General features: G+C 43.8%; 1 protein-coding gene across 4 annotated transcripts in view; it reads left to right on the top strand.

Moving 5' to 3' along the window:
* The window catches only part of LOC146205017 (RAB11-binding protein RELCH homolog), a 149,995-nt gene that overhangs the window by 59,638 nt on the left and 65,196 nt on the right, over window positions 1-25,161 (top strand). For all 4 annotated transcript variants that reach the window (XM_084589684.1, XM_084589683.1, XM_084589681.1 and 1 more), the window contains 4 exons: window positions 5,677-5,860; window positions 8,442-8,598; window positions 17,674-17,834; window positions 22,281-22,366. In XM_084589684.1, the coding sequence (XP_084445810.1) occupies window positions 5,677-5,860; window positions 8,442-8,598; window positions 17,674-17,834; window positions 22,281-22,366 (588 nt within the window). The remainder of the gene's footprint in view (window positions 1-5,676; window positions 5,861-8,441; window positions 8,599-17,673; window positions 17,835-22,280; window positions 22,367-25,161) is intronic.

The raw sequence follows: 25,161 nt of genomic DNA, 5'->3' as shown, positions 1-25,161 counted from the left end.
GTGACAGGTGTTTTACTCCCGTTGCAGAGATAGGGGCGTATATATGGTGGCATCTCTCTATGACCGTTCGCAGCTGAAGGCATGGCAGTTCCAATGGACTAGCGAGCGATGCCGCAGGCATCTTTCTAAAGGAGGCAATGGCTGGGCATGATCGTTTCGGCGTACGCTGGCTGATTGTACTCCAGAGCTCGGTCTCAACTATCATATAGCGCATGTGCACTGCGCATCACAATATTTATTGGCATGCCCTATTTCTCTGCGTGTGTTTTGTGTACGGTATACCGTATTTACTCGAATCTAACGCGCACCTTTTTTCCGATATATCGTGTCCAAAAATTGGGTGCGCGTTAGAATCGAGTACGACCCTAAATCTCCGATATCATATCGCCATCGGCATTTCAAAATGGCCGCCTGGTATGCACTTCGAGCCTACTAGCTGGTCTAGCTGTCTATGCCTAGCTGCAGTAGCGTCCTTCGTGTGCTTTGGTACATGTGCTTTGGTTAGCCTACCCGTTTTCTGCGATTGACCGACCAGTATGGACGTGCCGAAGATTCGTCGAGTTCATCATGATGCCGCATTTAAAAGGAAAGTCATCGTGTGTGCAGAGACGGACGGAAATCGGGCCGCATCACGCGCATTCGGAGTTCCGGAAACATGCATGCGGGACTGGCGCAAGCAGAAGGAAAAGATTTTCGGCAGCAAGGCTACACGAAAAGGTTTCAGTGGACCGAAGCAGGGCCGGTTCACCGAAATAGAAGAGCGGCTCGCAGAATATGTTCTAGAGCAGCGAGCGGCGCAGCGGCCAGTGACGACGGACCTGCTCAAAGTCCGGGCGATGCAGCTAGCCCTACAAACAGGGCTAACGCGGAGCGACTTTAAAGCGAGCAGGTGCTGGCTGTCAAATTTTATGAAGAGAAAAGGCTTTTCTCTTCGAAGGCGGACAGGGATATGCCAGAAGTTGCCTGAAGAGTATGAAGAAAAGCTGCACAGTTTTAAGTGGTTCGTTCTAAGTTTGCGCCGCATACGGCTACCACCTCGGCCAGATTGGAAATGCCGATCAGACACCGCTGTACTTTGACATGCCTGCCACCACAACCGTTGAAAAGAAGGGGGCGAAGCAAGTGCGCGTGTTGTCTTCCGGCCACGAAAAAACACGCGTCACCGCAATGCTTTGTTGCACCGCGGATGAACACAAGCTGCCCCCGTATCTCATATTCAGGCGCAAGACGCTCCCGAAAGGAATCGTGTTTCTGAGTGGCGTGATTGTGCGCGCCAATGAAAAAGGTTGGATGACAACGGACTTTGTCGCCGACTGGATCGATCACGTCTGGCGCAAGAGACCCGGCGGCAGTTTGGGCCTGCGTGCGATGCTTGTGCTCGACGCTTTCAAGTGCCATCTCGACCAACGCATCAAGGACAAGCTCGCTGCGTGCAACACCGACCTTGTCGTGATACCAGGTGGCATGACATCGCAGCTCCAGCCGCTCGATGTTTGCTTGAACAAGCCAGTGAAAGATAGGATTCGGGCGCTCTACACCGAATGGCTTGTGAGTGGCTGCCATGAATTCACTCTCAGCAACAGAATGAAGCGTGCCTCACTGCAAAAGTTCACTGGATGGGCGAAAGATGCGTGGTGCATGATACCGTCTGCCATGGTCATCAAGGCCTTTAAAAAATGTGGCATATCGAATGCCATGGACGGCACCGAGGATGAGATACTTTGGTCCGTCAACAGTGACAAGGAGTTGTCTGACAGCGACGACGAGTGAACCTTGTGCCGGCATAGGGACAATCTTGGCAAGATAAGCCGTTTCCTTTTGTGTGTGTGTTTTTTAGTGCACCGAGATTAAATCTTTGCTTTTCCAAACGAGACAAAGTTGTATTGCTGTATGAAAGCGTTAGGTGCGCGGTACTCTTTTTCGCGGAGAACGGGTGCGCGTTACAATCGGAGCTTTTTTTTTTTTTTTTCGGGGGTGGGGGTCACGAAAAACGGGTGCGCGTTACAATCGAGGGCGCGTTAGATTCGAGTAAATACGGTACTAAGTCTCTGTTACCACACTGTGCGCTTCGCTACAATGCTTGACCGTGTTGACTATGTGATGACCTTACTGTAAACCTTGATTATAGTCACATAGCAAGCTCTAAACACTAAGGAAAAAAAAAAACATTTTATACAGCTTTACAATGAACTGGGAGTGCAAATTTTGTCTAATACAAATTGAATGCGAACACGGGACAAAAATTGCTTTGAATATCGAATGGAATATTAAATATCTGATCAGTGAAGGAAAGAAGAAAAAACCAGATGCTACTCTTCTTGTTGATTTCAGAACTCGCAGGGAATTTGCTAATAAAATTAGACTAGAATTGCAAAGAAGTGTATACCCTGCTGAGAAATTCAGTAGAAATTTTAAACAGGATTCTATATACCAGTTTTTACCACAGGAAGGACCTGCATGAAACTGGGTGGAACTGTCATATTGCTGCTGAATGCAGTAAGCTCACATTAATTTGGCCTTCAAGGGACCAGAAAAAGTGTCCTAATTAACTGAAATCTTGAATTATCGAATGTGCCTAAAGGAACTGCCAGAAACCATTTGTTTTACAGTAAATTTTTTATGATGAGCTCCTTCCTGTACATTGGATGTCTGCATTTCAAGGTGAAACCGAAGTAAGAACGACAATTTTTCCTGGTTTTCAAGTGCTTCGCTTTGTGTTTACTGTCTGGAAGGCCCCACCAAACGGCCCTGTCGCGGTTTGAGGATGTTTCGCTGCATAACCCACGCAGTCAAGCCTTGTGGTGAAGCATGCAGTGTGGGAAAACTGCTGGGAATTTTCAGTAAATTTGGTCTTCATATATACGGAAATCCCTAACATCACTTTTTCGAATATGATTTGAATAACGGCATATCGATTTTTATTCAAAATTTCAAATATTTGCACACCCCTACAATGAATGCATTTTTATTCAGCCAGCATTGGTGTTAGGTGAGGATGCCCCTGTCGGCTTGATTTGTACTTTTAAGAGGGGACACGGCTCTTCGCGGCCGAAAATTGGTCTAGAAATCGGATTTGCAATTTCTTCATTTTTGTGGTCCTGAGACGTTTCTGCAACTATGTGCGAATTTTGGTTGAAAATTGCCGCATATTTTGCAAGTTACAGCGTTCCAGAGTTGCGAATTTGACTGCTTGGCCTTTTAAATTGAGGTCAAATCGTGTAGAGCTTTTATCTGCTGTAGTTAGACAAATAAGTGCTCCGTCTGCATCATTTTAATTTTGATCGAAAGGTCATGTTCCAGGCTATTCTCCTATCCTGATTGGCGTCCATAAGCAAGCACCTGAAGCGAGAAATAAAGGGACCAAAATTTCACGAAACACACGCTGCTCTTGGGTTTCGAGAGCATGTGACCAAATTGACCACTTTTGGTTGGCTGTCGGTGTCGACTGCTTGCGGCCTGGTGCAATTTTCGAAAGGGCGCACAGTTAGACCTAGCTGGCTTAGCATGACCACGGCGTAAAACGCAGAAAATTATGATTTGAGTATGATACTGGCCTAAAAAATGTAGAGCTAAGAGGCGCGCATCTGATTATCTGCAATCAGTGACAAAGCGCCGACACCCTGGCCGCAATGGGCTCATAATGGCATAGCTGGTGGGGCTTGACGTGACAGCGAGGAGCGCGAACGATTTTCTCGAGGCAATCCTTGCCGCGTACGGGCAGTTTAGTCATGATGGTGCAGATGAAAAAGTGATACCTAAGCAGCTTTTACGGGTCTAACAGACCAATCACTCGGAAAAATTAGTGGTATGGCGGCAGTCGTGGTCGCGAAACCGCGCAATGCGTGGTATGTGGAATCGCAAACCTTGTCGAAATAAACTTGCTTCCGAGTTGCAGGGGCAGTTATCTCAACGGGGAATGGTGCATCCACACCAAAAGCCAGTCAAAACTCACTTCAAAGAGATTCAGAGAGATGCCAAAACATTTTTTGCAGATGTAAATTGCATCTCGGACACAGTCAGCATTTTAGAGGCGCAATATCTCCGGTTCTATATCAGCTATTACTATAATTCTTTTTTTGCTAGAAAGATAAAATCACAGGCTCTATACACGCAGACACACACATAGCCACAAACTAACCGCCTCGCAAGGTCAGGAAATAAGGGAGGCTGCTGGTAGCAGCACTGGGAGAGCCTACAAACACTCGCAAGCCCATACCCGTTGTGTCCGCATTCAAGGTTGGATAACCAACCAGCTTGCCGGTGACTTTCTTTTACCTCGCAGTGGTGGGGGCTGCATTTAATTCATTGTTAGACACAATTTCAAGCATTTTGCTGATATTAGGTGAGGTTGTTTCCCAACTGCAACATAGGTCCGTTAAGGTGCAACAGCGAAGGATGTCACTCCTGCTAGCTACCATGGAGGTGTGCTGCTGTGGTGATGTTCACCTCATAAAGGGCTCGGATCAGTGTGCAGAATGTTATGTTTACCTGCCTGGCCTGACAGTACTGTTTAACCTAGGATGACAGTTCTTGTCAAAAACTGGAATGGTGGTCCAGTGGGGGTGATTAGGAGAGCCCACACACCCATTCAGTCCATTCATCAATCCGCTGGCACAATAAGGTCATTCATTGTGAACATGTACGGCCGACTCGCACTGCCTTCTGAGCTCAGTTACAGTAGCCTGTCTCAATGCTCTTTCTCCGAGGTTGGAGAAGAAAATTGATGCATATCAGGCAACTGTCAGTGAAGAAAAAGACAGCGGCTTTCCGCATCAGCTGCCAAGATTCGTAACGGCAGTTTGCTCTTGTAACAACGTAAACCTTGCTTCTTTGTATCAGTACAGTTCTGTGTTTTTCTCCAGTTTCCTGTCTGTTTCGTACTGTTTTCCTAGTGATTTTGCTGCCTAACACCTGCAGCATTTCTTGCATGATATGTGCAAGTCAGTGGGCCTGCCTTAGTCTGAGCAATAACCAGAGTTGAACTCAAGTTGTTTAATTTGGTAGCTGTATAGAGTGATTTCTCAAAGGTATACAAAATTTGTGTGAGCTTAAAGTGAAAATTCATTCACTCATCCTCTGCACCAAGAGAATCTAATCTAGCGGATTTGGGGTGCATGTTTCTAAAAATGTTCTCTGTGGAGTGACATGGTCCAGGCAGGTTTTGTTCTGCTTTCCTTGGATGAAATGCTTTCATTAGCTAGAAGGGTGCTCATGTTGTTGTCACTTATACCTCAGCTTTTATTCAGTTTTAAACACACAAGCTAAGCTCTGGTATCTGCCGGCTATCTGGTAGAAAAAAGAAATATTCATAACATTTTGAAACACTTTTTCATATGTTTACATACAACAAAAGAAAGCAGCACAGTTAGGCTTGCTTTGCCAAGCTATACAAAACATGCTTTTGAAGATTGCTTTTCTTCGCATAGAAAAGCAAGGAAATGTAGACTGTACCGTGGTATATTTTGGCTTTTACTTTCTTTTATTTATGCATTGTTCTTCACTCTTAAATTGTTCTGTTGATTTTTTCATTTTCTTTGGCATATTTAATCTTTTTATTAATTTTTAGGAGTGGTCTTTATAAAGTGTAGTTTCATTGTGAATTGGTAATTAAACTGGCCTATTACCGTGATGTTTTATTGTCTACCAGCTTTAATTAAAGATTCTTGTTGAATGTAGGCCCTGGCATTACGATCCACTGATGGCTCAACTGGAGTGAGCCAGTCGGAGGAGCAGCACTCCATACACCTCATCAGGGCACTTGGAACTCTACTGCCTTTCCTTTTTGTGCATGTTGTGGAAACTGGCCCCTACATAAGCCGCCTGAACCTCACAGAGAGGTCCTCGAGTTGGATCTTGGAAGGTAAGCCACTAAGAGTGGCTATATAAGAGTATTGTAGGTTTCATTTAATGTTTAGAAGAAATAGAAAAGACTGCCTACAGTATATTTTAACTTTTGAATCTTTTCCTTCTACTTTAAACCAGATCACAGGTGATGAAAGGAGTGTAGACACATACTTTTTCTGTTCTGGTATTTTTGCTTTAGTCGATCCACGATGGTCCAAAACAGAAGGACTGACCCAAAAAGCCCCAGCACAGCTCAATTGATTAATTATCAGGAAAATTATCAGGGCCAGTTTCAGTTTCGATCTCCGAGTACGAGTGTGTGATGACGTCAAAGATGCGAAAACGCCACACGAGTGCCCACTGCTGGCAAGGCAGGTGAACATGTAAATACAGAATGTAATGATACATACGGGTAGTGCTTTTTGTCTGCTTGCAATCCCACGTGCATGAAAATGTCGTCATCGAGCAGCAGTTCAGCATTGCTTGATCTAACGTCTGCATTGCTTGATACGACGCCCGCCGGGGTGGCACAGCAGTTAGGGTACTCAACTAAATGTGCCTAAGGATGCGGAATCGAATCCCGGCATCAGCAACCACTTTTTTGGTGAAGGCGAAAAGCAAGGTGCCCATGTGCTGTGCGATGTCAGTGCACAGTAAAGAACCCCAGGTGGTCGAAATTTTCAGAGTCCTCCACTGTGGCATCTCTGATAGCCTCAGTTGCTTTGGATCTTTAAAACCCCATAAACCAACCAGTACTATGACATTGTTTCGCCCAAAGGCACGGATGTTACTGACATTGCCAGGCACTTTCATTTCGACTCACTTGCCAGCTACTTAAAGGAATCGGCAGCGGCCGCGAAAGTTTGTTCCGTTGGCGTGCAGGAAGTGTCAACTGGTAAGACATGTTGAACAAGGGAACTGATTACTGTGAAGATGCTGCTCTCTCAGTTTGGTTTGCCAGCGCTGTGAGCCAAGCTGGCTTTCTAAAAAAACAAAAAAAAAAAAAAAAAAAAAACATGTTTTAGAGAATTATAGCACGGCACGATCAGCCACTGTGGCCTGCTACTGCACCACTTCCGTGCTCACACCTGCTCACGTGCTGATTGGTCTTGACGCGGTAGGCATGTTCAAGAGTAAATTTGTTTTTTAGCACTCACTTGCATACTTTACAGGAAAAAGAATGGTCTTCGTATTGCTGCTCACATTGAGAGTTTATTTCTTGGATGGATTGTTGCTGGGCTACCAATATTTTAAACAACAATGTTGGTGCTACTTAGGTCTGCTGTAGGTGGCCATGTATCGCCCCAAATAAAATGTCTGGTACTTAATAATATGGGTCTCCCTTAAAGCAGTATAGACACTTCATTTTTTTGTTCATGTTTTGTCTTCTGTAATGATGTGTAAGACATTACCGTACACGGATCACCTCGTGATATTCGCCTATGGGTGCTGAATAGTTTGTAATCAGATTTTTTTCCTCACCGGTTTCGGTTGCAACAGCCGAGCGATGGCTGTGACATCAGAGTCAAGTCTATGTCACGTGAGGGATGAATAAAACAATGACATACTCATTCCTGTGTCGTTTTAATTCACCAGAACACTAAAGTTAGCCTGCCCCAAGGACACAAATTACAAAAAGTGAAGAGTCAGCAATTATATTGCTGTTATATTGCTGTTTTTTTATGCCGCGCATGATCTAGACTTGATTGTGACATCACAATCATCTCTCAGCTGCTGAAATTGAAACCGAAACTGGCGAGTGTAGAAAATTCAACTAAAACTTTTTTAGTGGTTGTAGGCAAAAACCGCATGGTGATCCATATATAGGAGTGTCTTACATATCATTAACAAGAAGAAAAAAGCCACCAAATTTTGGAGTCTATACTTCTTTAAGTTAGGATGATTGCTTTTAGTGGGAAATACTTGGTCCAATCTGTGATGTGACCTAACACTTGGCTGTAGGTGTTTGCTTCAGCACTTGTGTCTGTTTCATGTGATGCGTTGAAGTCAGCAAAATTTATTGCAAATAGCATTTAGTAAAGTTGCTTGCTTCTTTTATTTTGCTATAGTCTTTTATGTAGCACCTTTCTAGCTCGAGCATTATACAAATGCATAGGATGCATGACTCATAGCATTGGAAAAAAAAAAAAGTCTGAAGGTTTGTATTCTTTCACTCCGTACTCATTTCATTGGAGCTGCTGCTTTTGAGATTGGTGAGCTCTTTCCAGTGCTGTCGCCTTGTTATGGTTCAGCTTTTGACATTTGGCCCTTATTGTACAGCTTTTTTAACTGCTGCTTAAGAGTTGAATTTGATCCGCGCACAAAGGCGTTGCACTAACAGAAATGTCTGTAAGCAAGGCTGTCTTAGTCGAAGCACCTGGGGTCTTTGCTCCAGACCCACTTGTGTTGCATAGAAAAAGTTATTTGGTTTGCCAACCTAAATATATGTTTCAGTTGTTTACTATAATTTAGCGTTGGGCAGATAAATTTACGAGTCTTAGGCTGCAGTGTGGGGGAATTAGCAAGTTCCGCTGTACCGTGTACACTCATATCACTGAGCGGCTACACAACTGCAACTTCAATTTTTTGTGATGCAGATGGCAGGCTGCCTCAGCCACAAAGCCCTCTTCTTGATCCATTGAAGATCTCAAGTTATGCTTTAGAATTGCCTGCTCTGATAGCTGCATTTGATGAGCATATTGGACAGGAGTGGTATAAGACTTGGCCTGCTTTTGACTGGCTTGTCAACAAATTGTGAGTCTTCTATTCTTTTTTATGCATGTGTGCTCATGTCATAGGCTTAAGAAGCAGGCTTTTTCTCAGTTTATTAACCTTCTCATTAACTCTCAGGTAATTTTTGTGCATATGTAAACATATACAGTAGTTTTGATCAATTCTCTGATAAGACAGATAATATGAGAATATTTCAACTGATGCGGTATCACATAAGTTGAATAAGTAATCCTGGATGGGATTGGCAGTACTTGTAAACAAATATTCATTGAATGCAAACACTTTCTGTCACCCTGTCAGCATAGGTTTCGAAAAGGACTTTCCACAGTCACTCAGCTACTTGAACTAATACACGACATATCCTTCTGCATTGACAACCAGAAACAAGGTGACCTCATATTCCTATATTTTTCAAAAGCTTTGGACCAGGTATTGCACAAAAGACTTAGTCACAAGCTAAGGTACACATTAGGTAATAATGTAATTGTGACCGATCACAGTTCGTAGCTGTTAACACCGAGGTTTCCGTACCAGTACTCGTCCACGTCTGGCGTTCCCCAGAGGTCTCTTCTGGCTCCTGTACAATTTTTAATCTTCGGTAATATCTGGCTTCCTGTATCCATGTAGGCATCAGGCTCTTTGCTGATGACTGTGTATTATATCGACAAATTCACTCTGGCTAATGTTACACAATAATGTTACTAAACGTAAAAAAAAAAATAAGCTTTTTAAGAATAACTAGGAAAATAGAATATTCACATTTCCAATACAGTCTAAATGACACCTTACTGAATGCAGTCCACGAATACAAATGTCTTGATTTGATGCTGTCAGAAGACTTTAAGTGGGATGACCATATACAGTCGAACCTGGATATATCGAACACGAAGGAGATCGCGAAATAGTTCGATATATTGATAATTTGATATAAAGAAATAGGCTTGCAACGCCGCATGCGATCGTGAAAAATGACACTGTATTTGTCGCATAATCAACCCAACCACATAATAAACCCACCCTTCATTTTTGCCCACCTCGAGAATAAAAAAAAAAAAAAAAAAAGAAAAAAGCGTTAAGGCTGGTTCACATGCAAGCTATTGAGCGAACTCAGTGACAAGCGGCAGCGACAGAGTAAAAAATGTCTAAATTGTTGGAACTACATCACTCGAGCAGCCACAACATCTCAAAACAGGTTTTTGCATTGCCACAGCAGAAATGACATGTTTTCGCTTGCATGTGAAACAGCCAGTCGGTGGCGCGTCCCTCTGTTTCGGCCGCCACATCCATAGCTCATTTATTGGCAGCACGCCAAGATGCTGCACAGCGATAACGTTGTGGCGTGTTTATCTTTGATAGCTCCTGTGGTGGCGGGGAGCCAACTTGGCAGAGTATCCGTGATGGCTTGAGTACACAAGCCTTTTTTGATTTATCATGCCGCGCTTTGGGGTGGGCATAGTCCACTGCCACAAAATCATTGGAAAGCGTGATAGCTGCAAATGCTGTTTGAAGCGAATAATGCTAAAAGCCGGTGTCATGATCGCAGCTGACCAGCTGACCGCGTGCTTTCGACTCTCGCAAAAAAAAAAAAAAAAAAAAAATCTGCCGTTGCCTAACGTCTGCAGCCACCATAGCTTACGCTACGCCGCACTTTCAGCACGACATGGATGGACGGCTCTTGAAAAACAAAAGAACATCTGCTGCAGCCACCATAGCTTACGCACGCCAGCTGCTGCGCACAGAGCGTCCTGTGTCTGCCACGGGCTGAGCTGGCTTGTTGGTACATGCAGAGTGCGTGCTGCTGCGAACGAAGAGCGGGAAAGAGAAAGGAAGGAGAGGTAAAGCTCGGCAGATGAATGGGCGCACTCTTGCGCTTCGCTCTCTCGTGTTTTTTCTCCTCTTCCGAATGCTACGGCTGCATTGGCTGCATCTGCTCTGTACCGGCCATTGCCAAACCAGTTCCCTCTCGTTCATTTACGCACATGGCTTGCAAGCGTCATGTGCTGGCACGCGGAAAACGATCACTGCAGATGTGCACGCCTTTGGGGAAAGGGCGTGGCACTGCCGTAGACCAGCTGTTGCCGAACTGTTCCCTCTCATTCCTTCTGCACGTGGCTTGAAAACGTCACGCGGTAAACGACCAAGGGTGATGTGATCATCTTTGGGGAAGGTGCACCTGCCAGTGCATGGTGCGGAGTTCGATATACGACGCAGCTTTCCTATACTTTTAGATAGCATTTTCAAGGGGATATTTTGTGAGTTCGATATAACCGAAATTTGAATTACCCGTGTTCGATATATCCGGGTTCGACTGTTTATACATCTCACACCTTGCACCCTGAACCGATTACTATTCCTTAAATAAGACACCTACGACAAGCACCGCCTTACACAAAATTACTAGCCTGCAACACATTCATCAGGTCCACCCTAGAATACGCTAACATCACTTGGTTCCCGTTTACTAAAGAACACATTCATAAGCTGGAGCAATTACAAAGGAAAGCAATGAGATTCATTTTTAATAAATACAAATTAACAGATTCTTCTACTCAGCTACTTAATGCTTTCGCTGTCTGGTGTTTCTGGCCGTGACGCACTCCCAGTGTCGTCTTGGTTTCAGGGAACGAGCATATCAGGGAATGAACATAGCGATTTATTTTAATTATGATTGCTATACAAATAACATAGTCAACGGAATATGCACATTTCAGTGTTCTGCAGGTGTTGTTAATTATCATCATCATCATCATCAGCCTGACTATAAATGAGAATAATATAAGAAAAAAACACTGCTAGATACTTCTTGAGAGTCTGAATTCGAGATCGGCTCGTATTCATAATCACAAAAGCCATCGCTCCAGTCCGCATTCAAAGGTTCCGCGCAATCAGCCATCTGAAAGTAACCGCGGGCACGGAGGACGCACTTTCGGGGGCCTGCACAACGAAGAAAATGGCACGTTGTGGAATCAGGATGACAGAGGGAGATGGAAAGAGGCTAAAACAACCTCCTTTGCTGCTGCTAGCCGCAATCAGGGGCACGGCGAGAGAGCGCGAAAGCAGCGATCGAGTTATGTGTCGACCTATAGGAGAAGTAACGGCATGCACTCCTGAACTTGACATGTTGTAGCAAACACGCAAAACAGGATAAAAAAAAAAAGCTGCAAACCTGCGGCAGATGGCAGAAAACAACCCTTGAACTCGTAACCACACGCACGTGCTGCATTATCGCTTAGCGCGATAGAGTAGCGCACGCAGAGCGACTGCGCCCCCCACTAAAGAAGGTGGCGGGAGTGGTGCGGGGCAAAAATACGAATTTGTAGAAAGATTTGTCAGATCAGGCGCAGTTTTGAACGCACAATCGAGAACGTACCAGTATGTTCGTTACAGCGAAAGTGTTAAGAACGCTAACATCCTAATTCTTGAATACAGAGCCAAATTAGCATGTTAGAAGTTCATGCTTCAGCTAATTCACAAGCTGATTAGCATAGATTTTTTAAGGTGCATTAGATATGATACAGCAAGGACCACAAAGCACAGAAACCATAAGCATTCAAAAATACTCACTGAACAACCATTTTGTACTGACTGTTACAAATTTTCATATTCCCCTCGAGCAATAAGGGAACGGAATAGCCTAGGCTATCAGTTCTTAAAAGTATACATCAATTGGTAGCTTTGTGTCATTGACACATCATTGCAAACACCAGTGCCATTGTTATTTCCTCTGAGTTTGTCTGTGCTAATTTTTAATTTTTATTTTAAAATGTTTAATATTGCAAATACACGTACTTGTAAACCCATTCTCTCCTTTCGTGCTTTATTAACCTGTTATGCAAACTGCTACATGTTACTGTTAACACTAACATGTTGCCAAACCTGGCCCATTGCAATGTATCAGATGTACTAGACAATCTTATGTGTGCCCTTCCTGCAATAATCCCGGATGGGATTGGCAGTATTTTTAAATAAATAAATAAGTAAACATACGTCACCTGCAGCAGACAGAAGCATGCTCCATATGATAGTGAAATTGGTGACAGCTGCGGTGCAGAAGGTGCAAGGTAAGAGGCACGTAGTGTAGTGAGAAGAAAGGTGATTATCTAATTTCAAAATATGTAGTGCATAGATAGCTAGCTGGCATGTTTTGAACCAGAAGGAAAGCCAACAGCACTCACTGTAAAACTTGTATATGTACATACACTTGTATATACTGCAACTATGTATATGTAAACTTTCTTTGCCGTTACTAAATGGTAGCTTATACAGCTCGGCCGAAAAGCTGTCGGCATCGTAGTAGTAGTTGCAGTTTTCTGCACTGCTGGTTCGAAATAATCATTGGCTGTGTAAAAAAAATTATACCTTGGTAATTTATGGTCTAGTGATTGATGATTGATTTATGTGCAATAGCAATGACGTGCTAATGAAACCATTAAATAATTGAATTAAAGAAATTAAAAATGCAAAAATTTGTAATGCAGATTACAAAGATGTCAAAATGCTCAAAGTAAAAAGCAAGTGCCTGACAATTAAGAAAATGTAGAGCATATAATTGAAAATTAGGAAAAGGGTGTTCAGAAGTGTCAAAATGCTCCGAATGAAAAGCCAATGCTTGATGATGCTAATTGAAAAAATGTAGTGTTAATTAATCAATTACTCAATAAAGTAAGTAAAAATGAAAAGTTAGAAAAAAAAAGTACAAAGGAGTCAAAATTTAGTGTTAATTGATCAACAAGTCAGTTAAGCTAATTGAAAAATGAGAAATTGGAAGAAGGGGATTCAAGGATGTTAAAATGCTCAGAATGAAAACCCAGTGCTTGATGATGCTGATTCACGGCGCATCCTCAGGGTGTCTACCAACCAGGAATTCTCAGGGAATTTGGATAATCTGGAAAAACTCGTGAAAAACTCAGGGAATTGGTGCTTATATCAGGGAAAATTAGTTGCAGTGCTATTTAAAGGTAACTAAACTCGCGATAAAAATGGATTGGCATTCCATCGATTATACAGTACAGCTTTACGTGTCCTCTCCTCGGCGAACACCGGCCTTTCGCGTTGTGCTGTTAAGTATACCATCCCAGCAAGGCGGCAAAGTGCGCTGCTATGCCAGCAGCACTTCGAATTTCGAAGTGTGTTGAAAGCGGACACTTCCCCTGCCCTCTGGCCAGCGGCAGAACGCACAATTCCTACGTATTGCACATGGGCTGTTCGACGGCCATCGCCTCCTCTGGTTTTCTTGCTTTTCCCAGTAGACAGCTCCCAAAAGGGAGTAGAAGACATTGTATAAGAATTTGCGACGCTTCCAATTTCAAATGGGAGCAATGCAAGTCCCAAATTAACTCTTCCTTCCTGCGCATCGCCTTGATGGCAGCGTCCATTTCTGCCGCCAGGAGTTCACGCACGCGATGTATGTGGTGCAGCTTTGGGGCTTTGGGAAAGGGAGATATGGTTTCACTCCTTATTGTGTTGTGAACTTTAGAAAATCACTCTGTGAAAAAACAGCTTTACCAATCATGAACTTAGCCTCTCTCTATGTTTCATCTGTATGTCAATAAGAGGAAGTTGTGGCATAGCGCAATCTGCTGTTGTGATCAGCTTACTCGTACCGCCTATGTGCTTGCGCTAGCATAATCCGATACGAGGGCGCGCCCGCCAGTGCATGCGTGCTGATTGGTGCTGACACTGCAGGCGCGCGCCACCAGGAAGCATGCAACTTGCTCTCAAAGCAGTCACCGCATGCAGAGTGGTGTCCCGCAGAAGCGGGTCGGGCCAAAAGAGCTAAGCTCTAACCATGATAACACTCCAGTTAGAGTTTCTCGGCTAATCATGCTTTGGTCATGTCCATACCCTTTCACAACGCACTGTGACGTAGCTGCTAGTCATGCTCATGCCACGAACAAATGCATATGCTGCGCGAATAATGTTCAGTTTCCATGGCTAAGGGCAGCTAATACTGCGAAATGAAACTCATGGGAAAAAAGCAAGCAGAACAAACCAACCCCTGCCGTCGGCAGTAGCGTCGGAGCTAGCCGTGGCGCACGATGCTTATGTCATGTCATTAATTTTTTTACATGCTCACTCGAGAGGGATAGCATCAGGCGGCATTGTGTCAGCCCGTTTTAGCATAAAACAGTGCTGTGTCACTCGGGAAATTTTACAAATGCTCTCAGGAAAAACCTGGAAAACTCGGGGAATTTGGAAACATCAACTTGGTAGACACCCTAATCCTGTAATGGGGCATTTGGGAGCACTCTTGGAATATATAAGGCAGAGAAAAGTGAGGACGAGATTTCTTGTCGCCTATGAGATTACCAATGCTTGAGATGCACAATGATTCCCGTCAACTGCTTAGAAAGAGGCCCTTTGGGTTGTATTATGTCATGTGGTAGTGACAGTGCTGTAGGCAGCAAATGAAAAGACTAATGTTGCACTGAAAGAAATTCTTTATTTTGGATGACCAGCGCCCACAAAAGAATTAAGCAACACGGCGACGTCGACAGCAGCAATTATAGTTTTTGGTCGTTGGACTATGAATCCCTGTCGCATTTGGCAATGCTCAATTTAATGTTGACATAGAACATCTAGATAAACCAGCCAAGGGATATTGGAAAAGTCTGGTGTAATATGGAGGCAGTTGTGCTTGCCTGCAATCATTCCAGACTAATCTCGGTGCAGCTCATGCTACAAAGAAAGTGATAAAGGCACACTTCCCAATAATGCACAACAACAAACAAGTAAAGAGCACTATATCAATCCATGCGCTACAATAACCGTGACAAGGCCAGATACTAGCAGCTGTCGAAAACAACAAATAAAGATTTGAAAGGTTTGTGGCAGTATTTTTGACAGAAGACTGTACATTTATGTAACATATTTGTACACACCTTGCGTGTTCATAAAACCTTTTGAGCTACTTCTGATGAAATAAAAAAAATTTTCGTGGCATACAAGGGTCATCCCAAAATTAAGGTCTCCAGTTCTTCTATAAATCGAAAGAAATGTTTATTTTAAGCAATTTATAAATCACTTAAAAAGGCAGACCATTCTTCTTCTTTTCCTCATAATCGCCATGCGGTCTATGCATTTCTGCAGATGCTGGGTCAGTCTTTGTATGCCCATGTTGTACCAGCTCGCCGCCATGCCGTTGAGGAAGCGTTTTTGAGGAAGCGCATCATCGGTGAAGCGCCTCCCAGTGAGATGTTTTTTTAGCTTTGGAAAAAAGTGGTAGTCACTTGGTGCCAGGCCCAGACTGTAGAGTGGGTGGCTGATGACATCCTATCCAAACTTTTGCAGGAGAGCGACGGTTTGGCAGGCAACGTGGGGGCGAGCGTTGTCGTGGAGAAGGCTCACGCCCTTGCTCAGCATTCCTCTTCTACGATTTTGAGTCGTCCTTCTGAGTTTCTTAAGGGTCTCACAATATCTGTCTGCGTTTACTGTGGTGCCAGGAGCCATGAAGTCTACCAACAATACCCCTTTTCGATCCCAAAACACAGTTGCCATGACTTTGCCGGCAGACTGCGTGTGCTTGAGTTTTCGCGGCTTGGGCGAAGAGGAATGCCGCCACTCACGTGATTCTTCTTTGGTCTCAGTTGTGAAGTAGAATGCCCAGATTTTATTACCTGTAACAGTGGAATCCAAAAAGGTCTCCTTTTCATCTTCATAACGCCAAAAAAATGCATGGAAGCAGTCAACGCGTTGCCGTTGATGGTCGTCTATGAGCATTCGCAAAACCCATCTAGCACACACCTTCTGATATTTCAACTTTGCTCTCAAAATCCTGTGAGCAGGGCTTCTAGAAACGCCAGGAACCAAAATGCAGAGTTCATTGAGTGTGATCTCGCCGCACTATTTCTTCGACCTTCGCAACTTCCTCATCAGAAATTGATGGTCTCCTGCTTCTTTCTTTGTTGTGAATTTTAGTATGACCAGCTGCGAACTCCCTACACTACTTGCAGATGTTTTTATACATCCATGCACGACTCTCTGTACACTTCCGTCAACTGGCGGTGAATTTCGATTGGTTGAACGCCTATTGCATTCAACAACTGTTGCATTCATCAAACAACTGTGTGAACTTTGTACCTGGTGGTAGTGACAAACGGGAGCTCTATTTCCAATGGCTGCCGTGCCAAGACTGACAGTCCCTTTCGCGCGGAGTGATGGCTTGTTTGAAAGACTGGGAACAATGAACACAGCAGTATGGACGAGCAGCCACGCAAATAGTTTCCCTGCGGCCGCAGCCTTTGGAGACCTTACTTTTGGGATTACCCTTGTACTTACCAGTTTTTGAAATGCTGTGATATTTCTTTGGCTGCCTGTGTGAACAGTGTCATGTCCAAGGCCCATTGGATTATGATCAGGCACTTTGGATTCTGAATATTATTTCGAAGGTGCATACATCTTGTAGTAGAAGAGTCTATTCTATTAGGAAGCTAATGCTGTGGACCTTTTGCACAGTCAGCTCAGGGCTTGGTTGCCTAATTCAGTCAAATGTGAAAACGTCACTGTAAAAATGTGGGTAGGTCCTGGTGCGTGCTGACCTACGCAAGAGTTCAGAGCGTGCTAGTTATTGGTGTAAAACAGCACTGCAAGACGACTGCCGGCAGTTTAAATGCTAGGACCTATGTTTACTATGCATTGCTTTGTTGCCATTAAGTGACTGGTGGCAACGTATTCTTTGGGTGACTGCGTGTATGAAGGAGAATGAAGTGAATGATAACACGTTGGCTGCTTGAGTACTTAGGAATTATTTTGCTCCTCCTCACAGCAATTGTTTCTCATGATGCAAACTGTGTGGGAAGGCAGTGGTAATCATTGGTAGTCTCTCTCTCTCTCTCTCTCTTTTTTTTTAAGTGCCAGCCTGATTTAGAGTTATTACATACTCAATCCCTGCCTGTAATGCTCTTCGTGTTTTACAGGAAGTCTAAAAAGTGATGAGAAAGAGAACAAGATGTTTTATATTTTACCATGTTTGCTGAAATTTCGTGATGCATAATATTTCTGGTGCTATGACACTATATTGCATTGTAATAATTTTATTCTTATTGAACTGCATGAAATTTTATTTGTTTCTAGCTAACTCTGAGCATTTGCTTTCAGCCTTCCTTTTCTGACAGGCATCGCTGTGAATATGGAGCCATCTAGCAGGGCAGCTGTGCATGCTCTATCCGAGCTCCTCCTCAGTGTCTGCCGTTTGTTTGGGCATACCTTTACGCATTGCAAAGTAAAGCCTGCTTTTTCTGCTCATGTCCCTCTCACAGGTGAGTTAGAAAGTATTTTGCAGCAACAGATGCTATAGCAAATTTTCACCTGAGTGAACTTTCAGTGGCCCAGAGAAATAGTTCACTAAAGTGAATATTTACTAGACCAGATTGTAGGGCATGGTGTGCATTGATTCAACATTGTGAAATGCAAGTTATGGAGTTACGGACATCAATATTTATGTATATATAACAGTGACGTTGTTGCATTTCTCATTAAAACATTTTTTTGTATGCGCTGGTACTTTTAAAGCATAAGAAGTAACAAAGCTGTCCAGAGAGCCTATTTTGGTATGCTTCATCTGGCTCTCCCATTGCTTCTTTGCACTGTTCTTCAAGACGAACATTGAATACATTTTCCTGTCACCCTGCACGGTTTTCAAATGTAGCGTTGCTGTCGATATCCAGCTGGTGACAGATCTCTGTCCACCTTCAGTGTTGATCACCTCGTTGCACTGTTCTTCTTGCCTACTTTCACTTTACAAGGGGAAAAGGTAAGATTTGTGCCAGCAGTCTTGTAAGTGTAGTTACTATGCTAGCACTGCAGAGCGCTCTTTGAACTGATAGCAAAATTAAGCCTGGGTCATTCACCTGAAACATTACCTATTCCGGGACTCATTTAACTGAGCCATTTTTACATAAAAAAAAAAACTATTGCGAATTTTTAAATATTTGTTGTTTTGAAATGTATGTTTAACTAGTATTCATACAACTGAGATTTACTGTATGCGCTCATTCTCATTAGTTTAATAGTCAGAAGTATAAGATGGTAAAACGTTACCATCGTAGACGAGTAGAAGGATTACAGTGATAGGATAAAGGTATGATGGAAATGAGGAACAATCCAGGGTGGCTCCTGTGGAAGGATATGGCAAAAGCAGAGGAATGCGTAACCAGAAGGTGGTTACGATAGAAGGGCGTGGAGAACGGATATAGAGAGTGGAGGAATGTGCAACCTCAGGGCGGTTTCCATAGGAAGGTTACTGCAGAAGGAGTGTATTGTGAGAGGGAAGAGTGTATAACCAGAAGGTAGTTGCTCTCAGGAAGTTGAATGGGGAGTATGGTGAGGGCACAAGGATATGGTATGCTTTGTCTGCATCTGCTGCTCTATAATGTGGTGCTCAAGGAGAAGTTCACTGGTAGTGACTCCGTGTGCCTGGAGTGGTGCACTGGAGAGGAGTCCTAAACAGCTTTGCAACTTCTTTAGACATATCAGCAAGGGGGAAACATTAAAGTAACAGAAACAAAAGAAAAATAGCCTACCGTGGTGGCGCAGTGGTTAGGGCGCTCGACTATTATGCCCAAGTATGCGTGATCTAACCCCGGCCGCGGCGGCCCCTTTTCGATGGAGGCGAAAGGAAGAGGTGTTTGCGTGCTGTGCGATGTCAGAGTGCGTTAAAGAACCCCAGGTGGTCGAAATTTCTGGAGCCCTCCACTACGGCGTCTCTCCTAGCCAGAGTCGCTTTGTGACATTAAACCACCCCACAAACCAACCAAATCAACAAAAGAAAATATTGATGAAAAAAACAGGTAATGGAGATGAAAAAAAGACAACATATCGCAGAAAACAATCTCAATTGTCCAAAGCTGATAGGTAGCAGTTGGGCAGCGAACTTTAAAAAATGAAATTTGAGGGTAGCGAGCTTCATGTGACCAACCTGGAAAAATACAGCAGTGAATTTGAGGTGCCTGTTGTTCCCGCCACCACTGCTGCCAATGGACCAAGGTGTTGACAGTTTGGGAACATGTAGCTGTTGTGTCTCTGACGTCACTTGAAATCTTTGCCTTGCACTAGATGCCGTAGTACTTGTTTGCAAGAGCAAACGACAAAAACCAGTGCAGATGCACAGAATTACCAATTGCGAAGTACAACTTTGAGGTACACTAAAGTGTGCGGCTGCCATTTCGGAATGAAAACAAGTTGCTAAAATGTCGGGTGGCAGCTATGAGCAATTATTGACAAGGAAGGTGCATTTGAGCATTTCACATCAAAGCCATCTATATGAAACTGTGACAGTGGCATGTGCTTTTAAAATTGGCCTCCACAGCTAGTGAATCTTTTTTTGGCCTACTAAAATTCTCGATTCATAATCAGTGATGGCTAGAAGCACCTTGGTCTTAAACACGCGCACTTGTTCTTTTGTGCTGTTCCTTTCATTTTTGTCATTTTGCTCTTCTTCATCACAGTATTAGAGACCAGCTATAACAGCAAGTGTTGCTCTTTCTGTTTTGCAAGGATATATCTGTGTGCAAAATGTTCGGCACCTCGCTTTCTTCATGAAATGAACAGCTCAATACTAAGTTGTGCCTTTTGCAAATTTTCTCATGCTGCTGGAAGCACGCAACAGGATACTATATTCTTGGAGTCTCAGTTTCTTGGTGCTAAAAACTTACAGCTGGCTCCATGGCTCAGTGATTCAATGATACTGGCTGTAAGAATGGTTCATGACAGCCTCACTTCTCTGATGTCTAGAAGTCGAGTGATGGTGGCCAAATCAGTGAAGAAAAAGCAAGTTAACTGATGTGGAAAATCTAAAATACTACTGTCATTTGGAAACATAGCCATGTTTTAAAATGAATACATGAGTTGTATCTAATTCTTTAAGAGGTTAGAATGTAGTTTGATTAGTAAAAAGGCAGTGCACAACAAAATCGAGTAGTAAATACTGTTCACACAATTTAAAGTTCAAATATCTCATTATCATCATCATCAGCCAGACTATACCCGCTGCAAGGCGAATGCCTCTCCCGTATTCCTCCAATTAACTGTGCCCTATGCTAGCTGCATCCATGTGACCCCTGCAAACGTTTTAACCTCATCCGCCCACCTGACTTTCTGCTGCCGCTTACTACGCTTTCGTTCCGTATCAGTTTTTACCCTTTTCGACTGTTGGTTGTTCTCTCTCTGCACTACATGCATTGCCCAGGCTTATTTCTTCTTGATTTTCACTAGAAAGCCATTAGCTCGAGTTATTTCTTTGACACACCCTGCATACCTCCTATCTCTTCACATCACACCTACCATTTTCCGTTCCATAGCTCTTTCCAATGCACCAAGGAAAACCTAGTTAGCCTTGGGGCATTAACTAAATATTTTAAATAGGTACTGCATTATTTTATCAGCATGCTAAAGCTAGCAAACTAAAATGTCACAAACAAATTTCATGATAACCTATTTTAAACTTAAGCAAAATATGGGAAATCATATATATCTGGCCTTGAAAATGCTTATTCAATGCCTGTGTATGCAATAGATATATGTGATTGTGTTTAGTGAAGCTTCAACTTCAATAATTTGAACTTATGGATAATTTGAACTTGTGGATAACTAAAACTTTACTACTAGCTCTGGCCAAGCCTGTTTGTTTCAAATGTGTGTCTATTCTGCCAAATATAATTTGAACCATGCACCTAGGCATCCTGGTGCAAAGGATGCGTCACAAGGCTAAAGAAACTCCCCCATGATAGCACTGCCTAATTACGAAATTGCATTGGCTTCAAAAAAACTGCATGAAACCAAAATGGCAGCCTCCTTTGTTCTGCGTAATTTCCGAGACTTGCAACCGCTAGGCCACTAATTCAGCCGCCTTAATTCAGAAATTTGGATTATTCTAACTAAGGTCATGGTGCCGGCTAAACTCCTTGTAAGGCTGTGACATCGGACACTCAACAGTGCCAATTTAAACGCTACTGGTTTTGCACTAGTTAGGTTAAGGCAGGCTGCAGAAAGGTATAAGCACGGTAAGTGATCGTCAAAATATAGCCCTATTCAAACATGACCTGCATGCTGCAGAGTCTGCAGAGTCTGCATCTCTAATCTCTACACAGTGGCAGGCTTGACAGAAAATGCATGGCCTCATCTACAAAAATAGGTGCACCACTTATTTTCAGTTTTGCTTTTATGAGTCTTGCCCCAGTTCAGGTGCTTCAGATATAAAATGGCAGATACTGGGGCTGGCAAACACCTTTTCCTTCCTTTTGGATATATAATAAAAATAACCACATACTACTACTTTATGAGCCTTGTGCCAGCCTGCAGTGACGGCGACTGTTGGTTCCGCATTGGCTAGTCGACTGTGTCCAACTAAGTGCTCTTCTGGATGTTCTGGATGTTTTGTGCGAGGGACATCTTTGCTACTGCATTGCACTGTGAAGAGTGACGAAAAAAAAGCCATCGCCATTTTTTAGCCTTTTTGCATGATGCGCTTGACAGTGTGCATTCAATGTAGCATTGATGGAAATGCGAAAAATAGGCAATGTTTCACTGATGTCATCTAAAGAATCAGGCAGACATTTCCCTTTCTTTCATCAAATGAATTTACCATGATGGAAATGGTTCCTCTCGGTTCTTTCAGGGCCATTCGATAATTCAATTTTTTGTTCTCAGCCTCATTCCGTTCAAATTAAGGAGACTCTATTGTCTAACTTATAACTTCTTTTGTGCAGATGCCTTCAGTCAGGAAGCGAAGGACACATTGACAAGTGCTGTGGGACCAGTGTATGCATCAGGAATTCTGGCCGCATTTTCTTATGTATGTTGGGATTTTGCTTCCTTTTGCTTGTAGCCTGCTAATATTGGTTGCACATTTTTTTCTTCAACATCTATTCTTTCATTGTGCTGTTTCTTTGAGTCCTTCGTTCTATGGTCTTTGATCTAAACACATTGCTGCAAGCATGACATCTTCCCAAGCCCCAAATACTTCCTGTCACAGATTGACATCTGTGACAGGAAGTTTTTGGGGCTTGGGAAGATGTCATCAGCTTCTTCTTAATGTTATATTGTGCATTATGGGCAATGAGTATTTTGCTCAAGCTGGTGCAATATTGGTGGTGTCAGCCAGGTTTGGCTTAGTGAGGCACATTGTGTTTCATTGAGCACTATCAAAAATTCCTAAATTATTGTGTCAGTTACTTCAAACATCATTCTGATTAGCTTGTTACCTAATGTTTACTAATTAACCTTTTAAATTCACACAGCCCCACAGCAGCCACTTTTTGATGGAGGTGAAATGTAAAGCGCCCATGTACTGTGCGATATCAGTGCACGTTAAGGAACCTAAGGTGATCGAAATTATACAGAGCCATCCACTATATCTTCCCTTGTTGCATCAGTCACTCAACAACATTAAACCCCATAAACCATAAATTCATAGTCTGACGATTAGAGTCTGTGCACAGTTCATAGCAATAGACAAGGCCATGCCATATAAAGATTTAAAATGAAGAAAAAGTCCTTCTCTAAAAGCCTGCTGCACTACAAAATCTGGTGCTTTTTGCTGCAGGAAACTGAAACTTAGCGCATGACACGTGCAAGAAGCCAGGTGCAGACCTAATGTTCACTGGTGGTGCATTGAATCGACTACAGTACCTAATTTGAACTGCCTGCTTTATTGTGCCATGGCATGTACCGTATTTACTCGAATCTAACGCGCCCTCGATTGTAACGCGCACCCGTTTTTCGTGACCCCCACCCCCGAAAAAAAAAAAAAAGCTGCGATTGTAACGCGCACCCGTTCTCCGCGAAAAAGAGTACCGCGCACCTAACGCTTTCATACAGCAATACAACTTTGTCTCGTTTGGAAAAGCAAAGATTTAATCTCGGTGCACTAAAAAACACACACACAAAAGGAAACGGCTTATCTTGCCAAGATTGTCACTATGCCGGCACAAGGTTCACTCGTCGTCGCTGTCAGACAACTCCTTGTCACTGTTGACGGACCAAAGTATCTCATCCTCGGTGCCGTCCATGGCATTCGATATGCCACATTTTTTAAAGGCCTTGATGACCATGGCAGACGGTATCGTGCACCACGCATCTTTCGCCCATCCAGTGAACTTTTGCAGTGAGGCACGCTTCATTCTGTTGCTGAGAGTGAATTCATGGCAGCCACTCACAAGCCATTCGGTGTAGAGCGCCCGAATCCTATCTTTCACTGGCTTGTTCAAGCAAACATCGAGCGGCTGGAGCTGCGATGTCATGCCACCTGGTATCACGACAAGGTCGGTGTTGCACGCAGCGAGCTTGTCCTTGATGCGTTGGTCGAGATGGCACTTGAAAGCGTCGAGCACAAGCATCGCACGCAGGCCCAAACTGCCGCCGGGTCTCTTGCGCCAGACGTGATCGATCCAGTCGGCGACAAAGTCCGTTGTCATCCAACCTTTTTCATTGGCGCGCACAATCACGCCACTCAGAAACACGATTCCTTTCGGGAGCGTCTTGCGCCTGAATATGAGATACGGGGGCAGCTTGTGTTCATCCGCGGTGCAACAAAGCATTGCGGTGACGCGTGTTTTTTCGTGGCCGGAAGCTTCGCCCCCTTCTTTTCAACGGTTGTGGTGGCAGGCATGTCAAAGTACAGCGGTGTCTGATCGGCATTTCCAATCTGGCCGAGGTGGTAGCCGTATGCGGCGCAAACTTAGAACGAACCACATAAACTGTGCAGCTTTTCTTCATACTCTTCAGGCAACTTCTGGCATATCCCTGTCCGCCTTCGAAGAGAAAAGCCTTTTCTCTTCATAAAATTTGACAGCCAGCACCTGCTCGCTTTAAAGTCGCTCCGCGTTAGCCCTGTTTGTAGGGCTAGCTGCATCGCCCGGACTTTGAGCAGGTCCGTCGTCACTGGCCGCTGCGCCGCTCGCTGCTCTAGAACATATTCTGCGAGCCGCTCTTCTATTTCGGTGAACCGGCCCTGCTTCGGTCCACTGAAACCTTTTCGTGTAGCCTTGCTGCCGAAAATCTTTTCCTTCTGCTTGCGCCAGTCCCGCACGCATGTTTCCGGAACTCCGAATGCGCGTGATGCGGCCCGATCTCCGTCCGTCTCTGCACACACGATGACTTTCCTTTTAAATGCGGCATCATGATGAACTCGACGAATCTTCGGCACGTCCATACTGGTCGGTCAATCGCAGAAAACGGGTAGGCTAACCAAAGCACATGTACCAAAGCACACGAAGGACGCTACTGCAGCTAGGCATAGACAGCTAGACCAGCTAGTAGGCTCGAAGTGCATACCAGGCGGCCATTTTGAAATGCCGATGGCGATATGATATCGGAGATTTAGGGTCGTACTCGATTCTAACGCGCACCCAATTTTTGGACACGATATATCGGAAAAAAGGTGCGCGTTAGATTCGAGTAAATACGGTACTCTTTTGCTTTGTCACTGTCAAAAATAACCGCCACACAGTTGGCGATTAGTCGTTCCACCGAGGGGGGAAAAAAAAAAATTGTGCTTGAGCTAGTACTGATAAATCAATACTACTCTAAAACATCCAATTGGAGGTGAATTTGGTTCCATAATCATTGCGACGCATCACCAGTGGACGT

The sequence above is a fragment of the Amblyomma maculatum genome, chromosome 1 (genome assembly GCF_055883805.1).
Source record: "Amblyomma maculatum isolate TAMU_Amacu chromosome 1, ASM5588380v1, whole genome shotgun sequence".
Lineage (NCBI taxonomy): Eukaryota > Metazoa > Arthropoda > Arachnida > Ixodida > Ixodidae > Amblyomma > Amblyomma maculatum.
The sequence above is the reverse complement of the archived record's forward strand: the minus strand, read 5'-3'. Positions and strand labels throughout refer to the sequence as shown.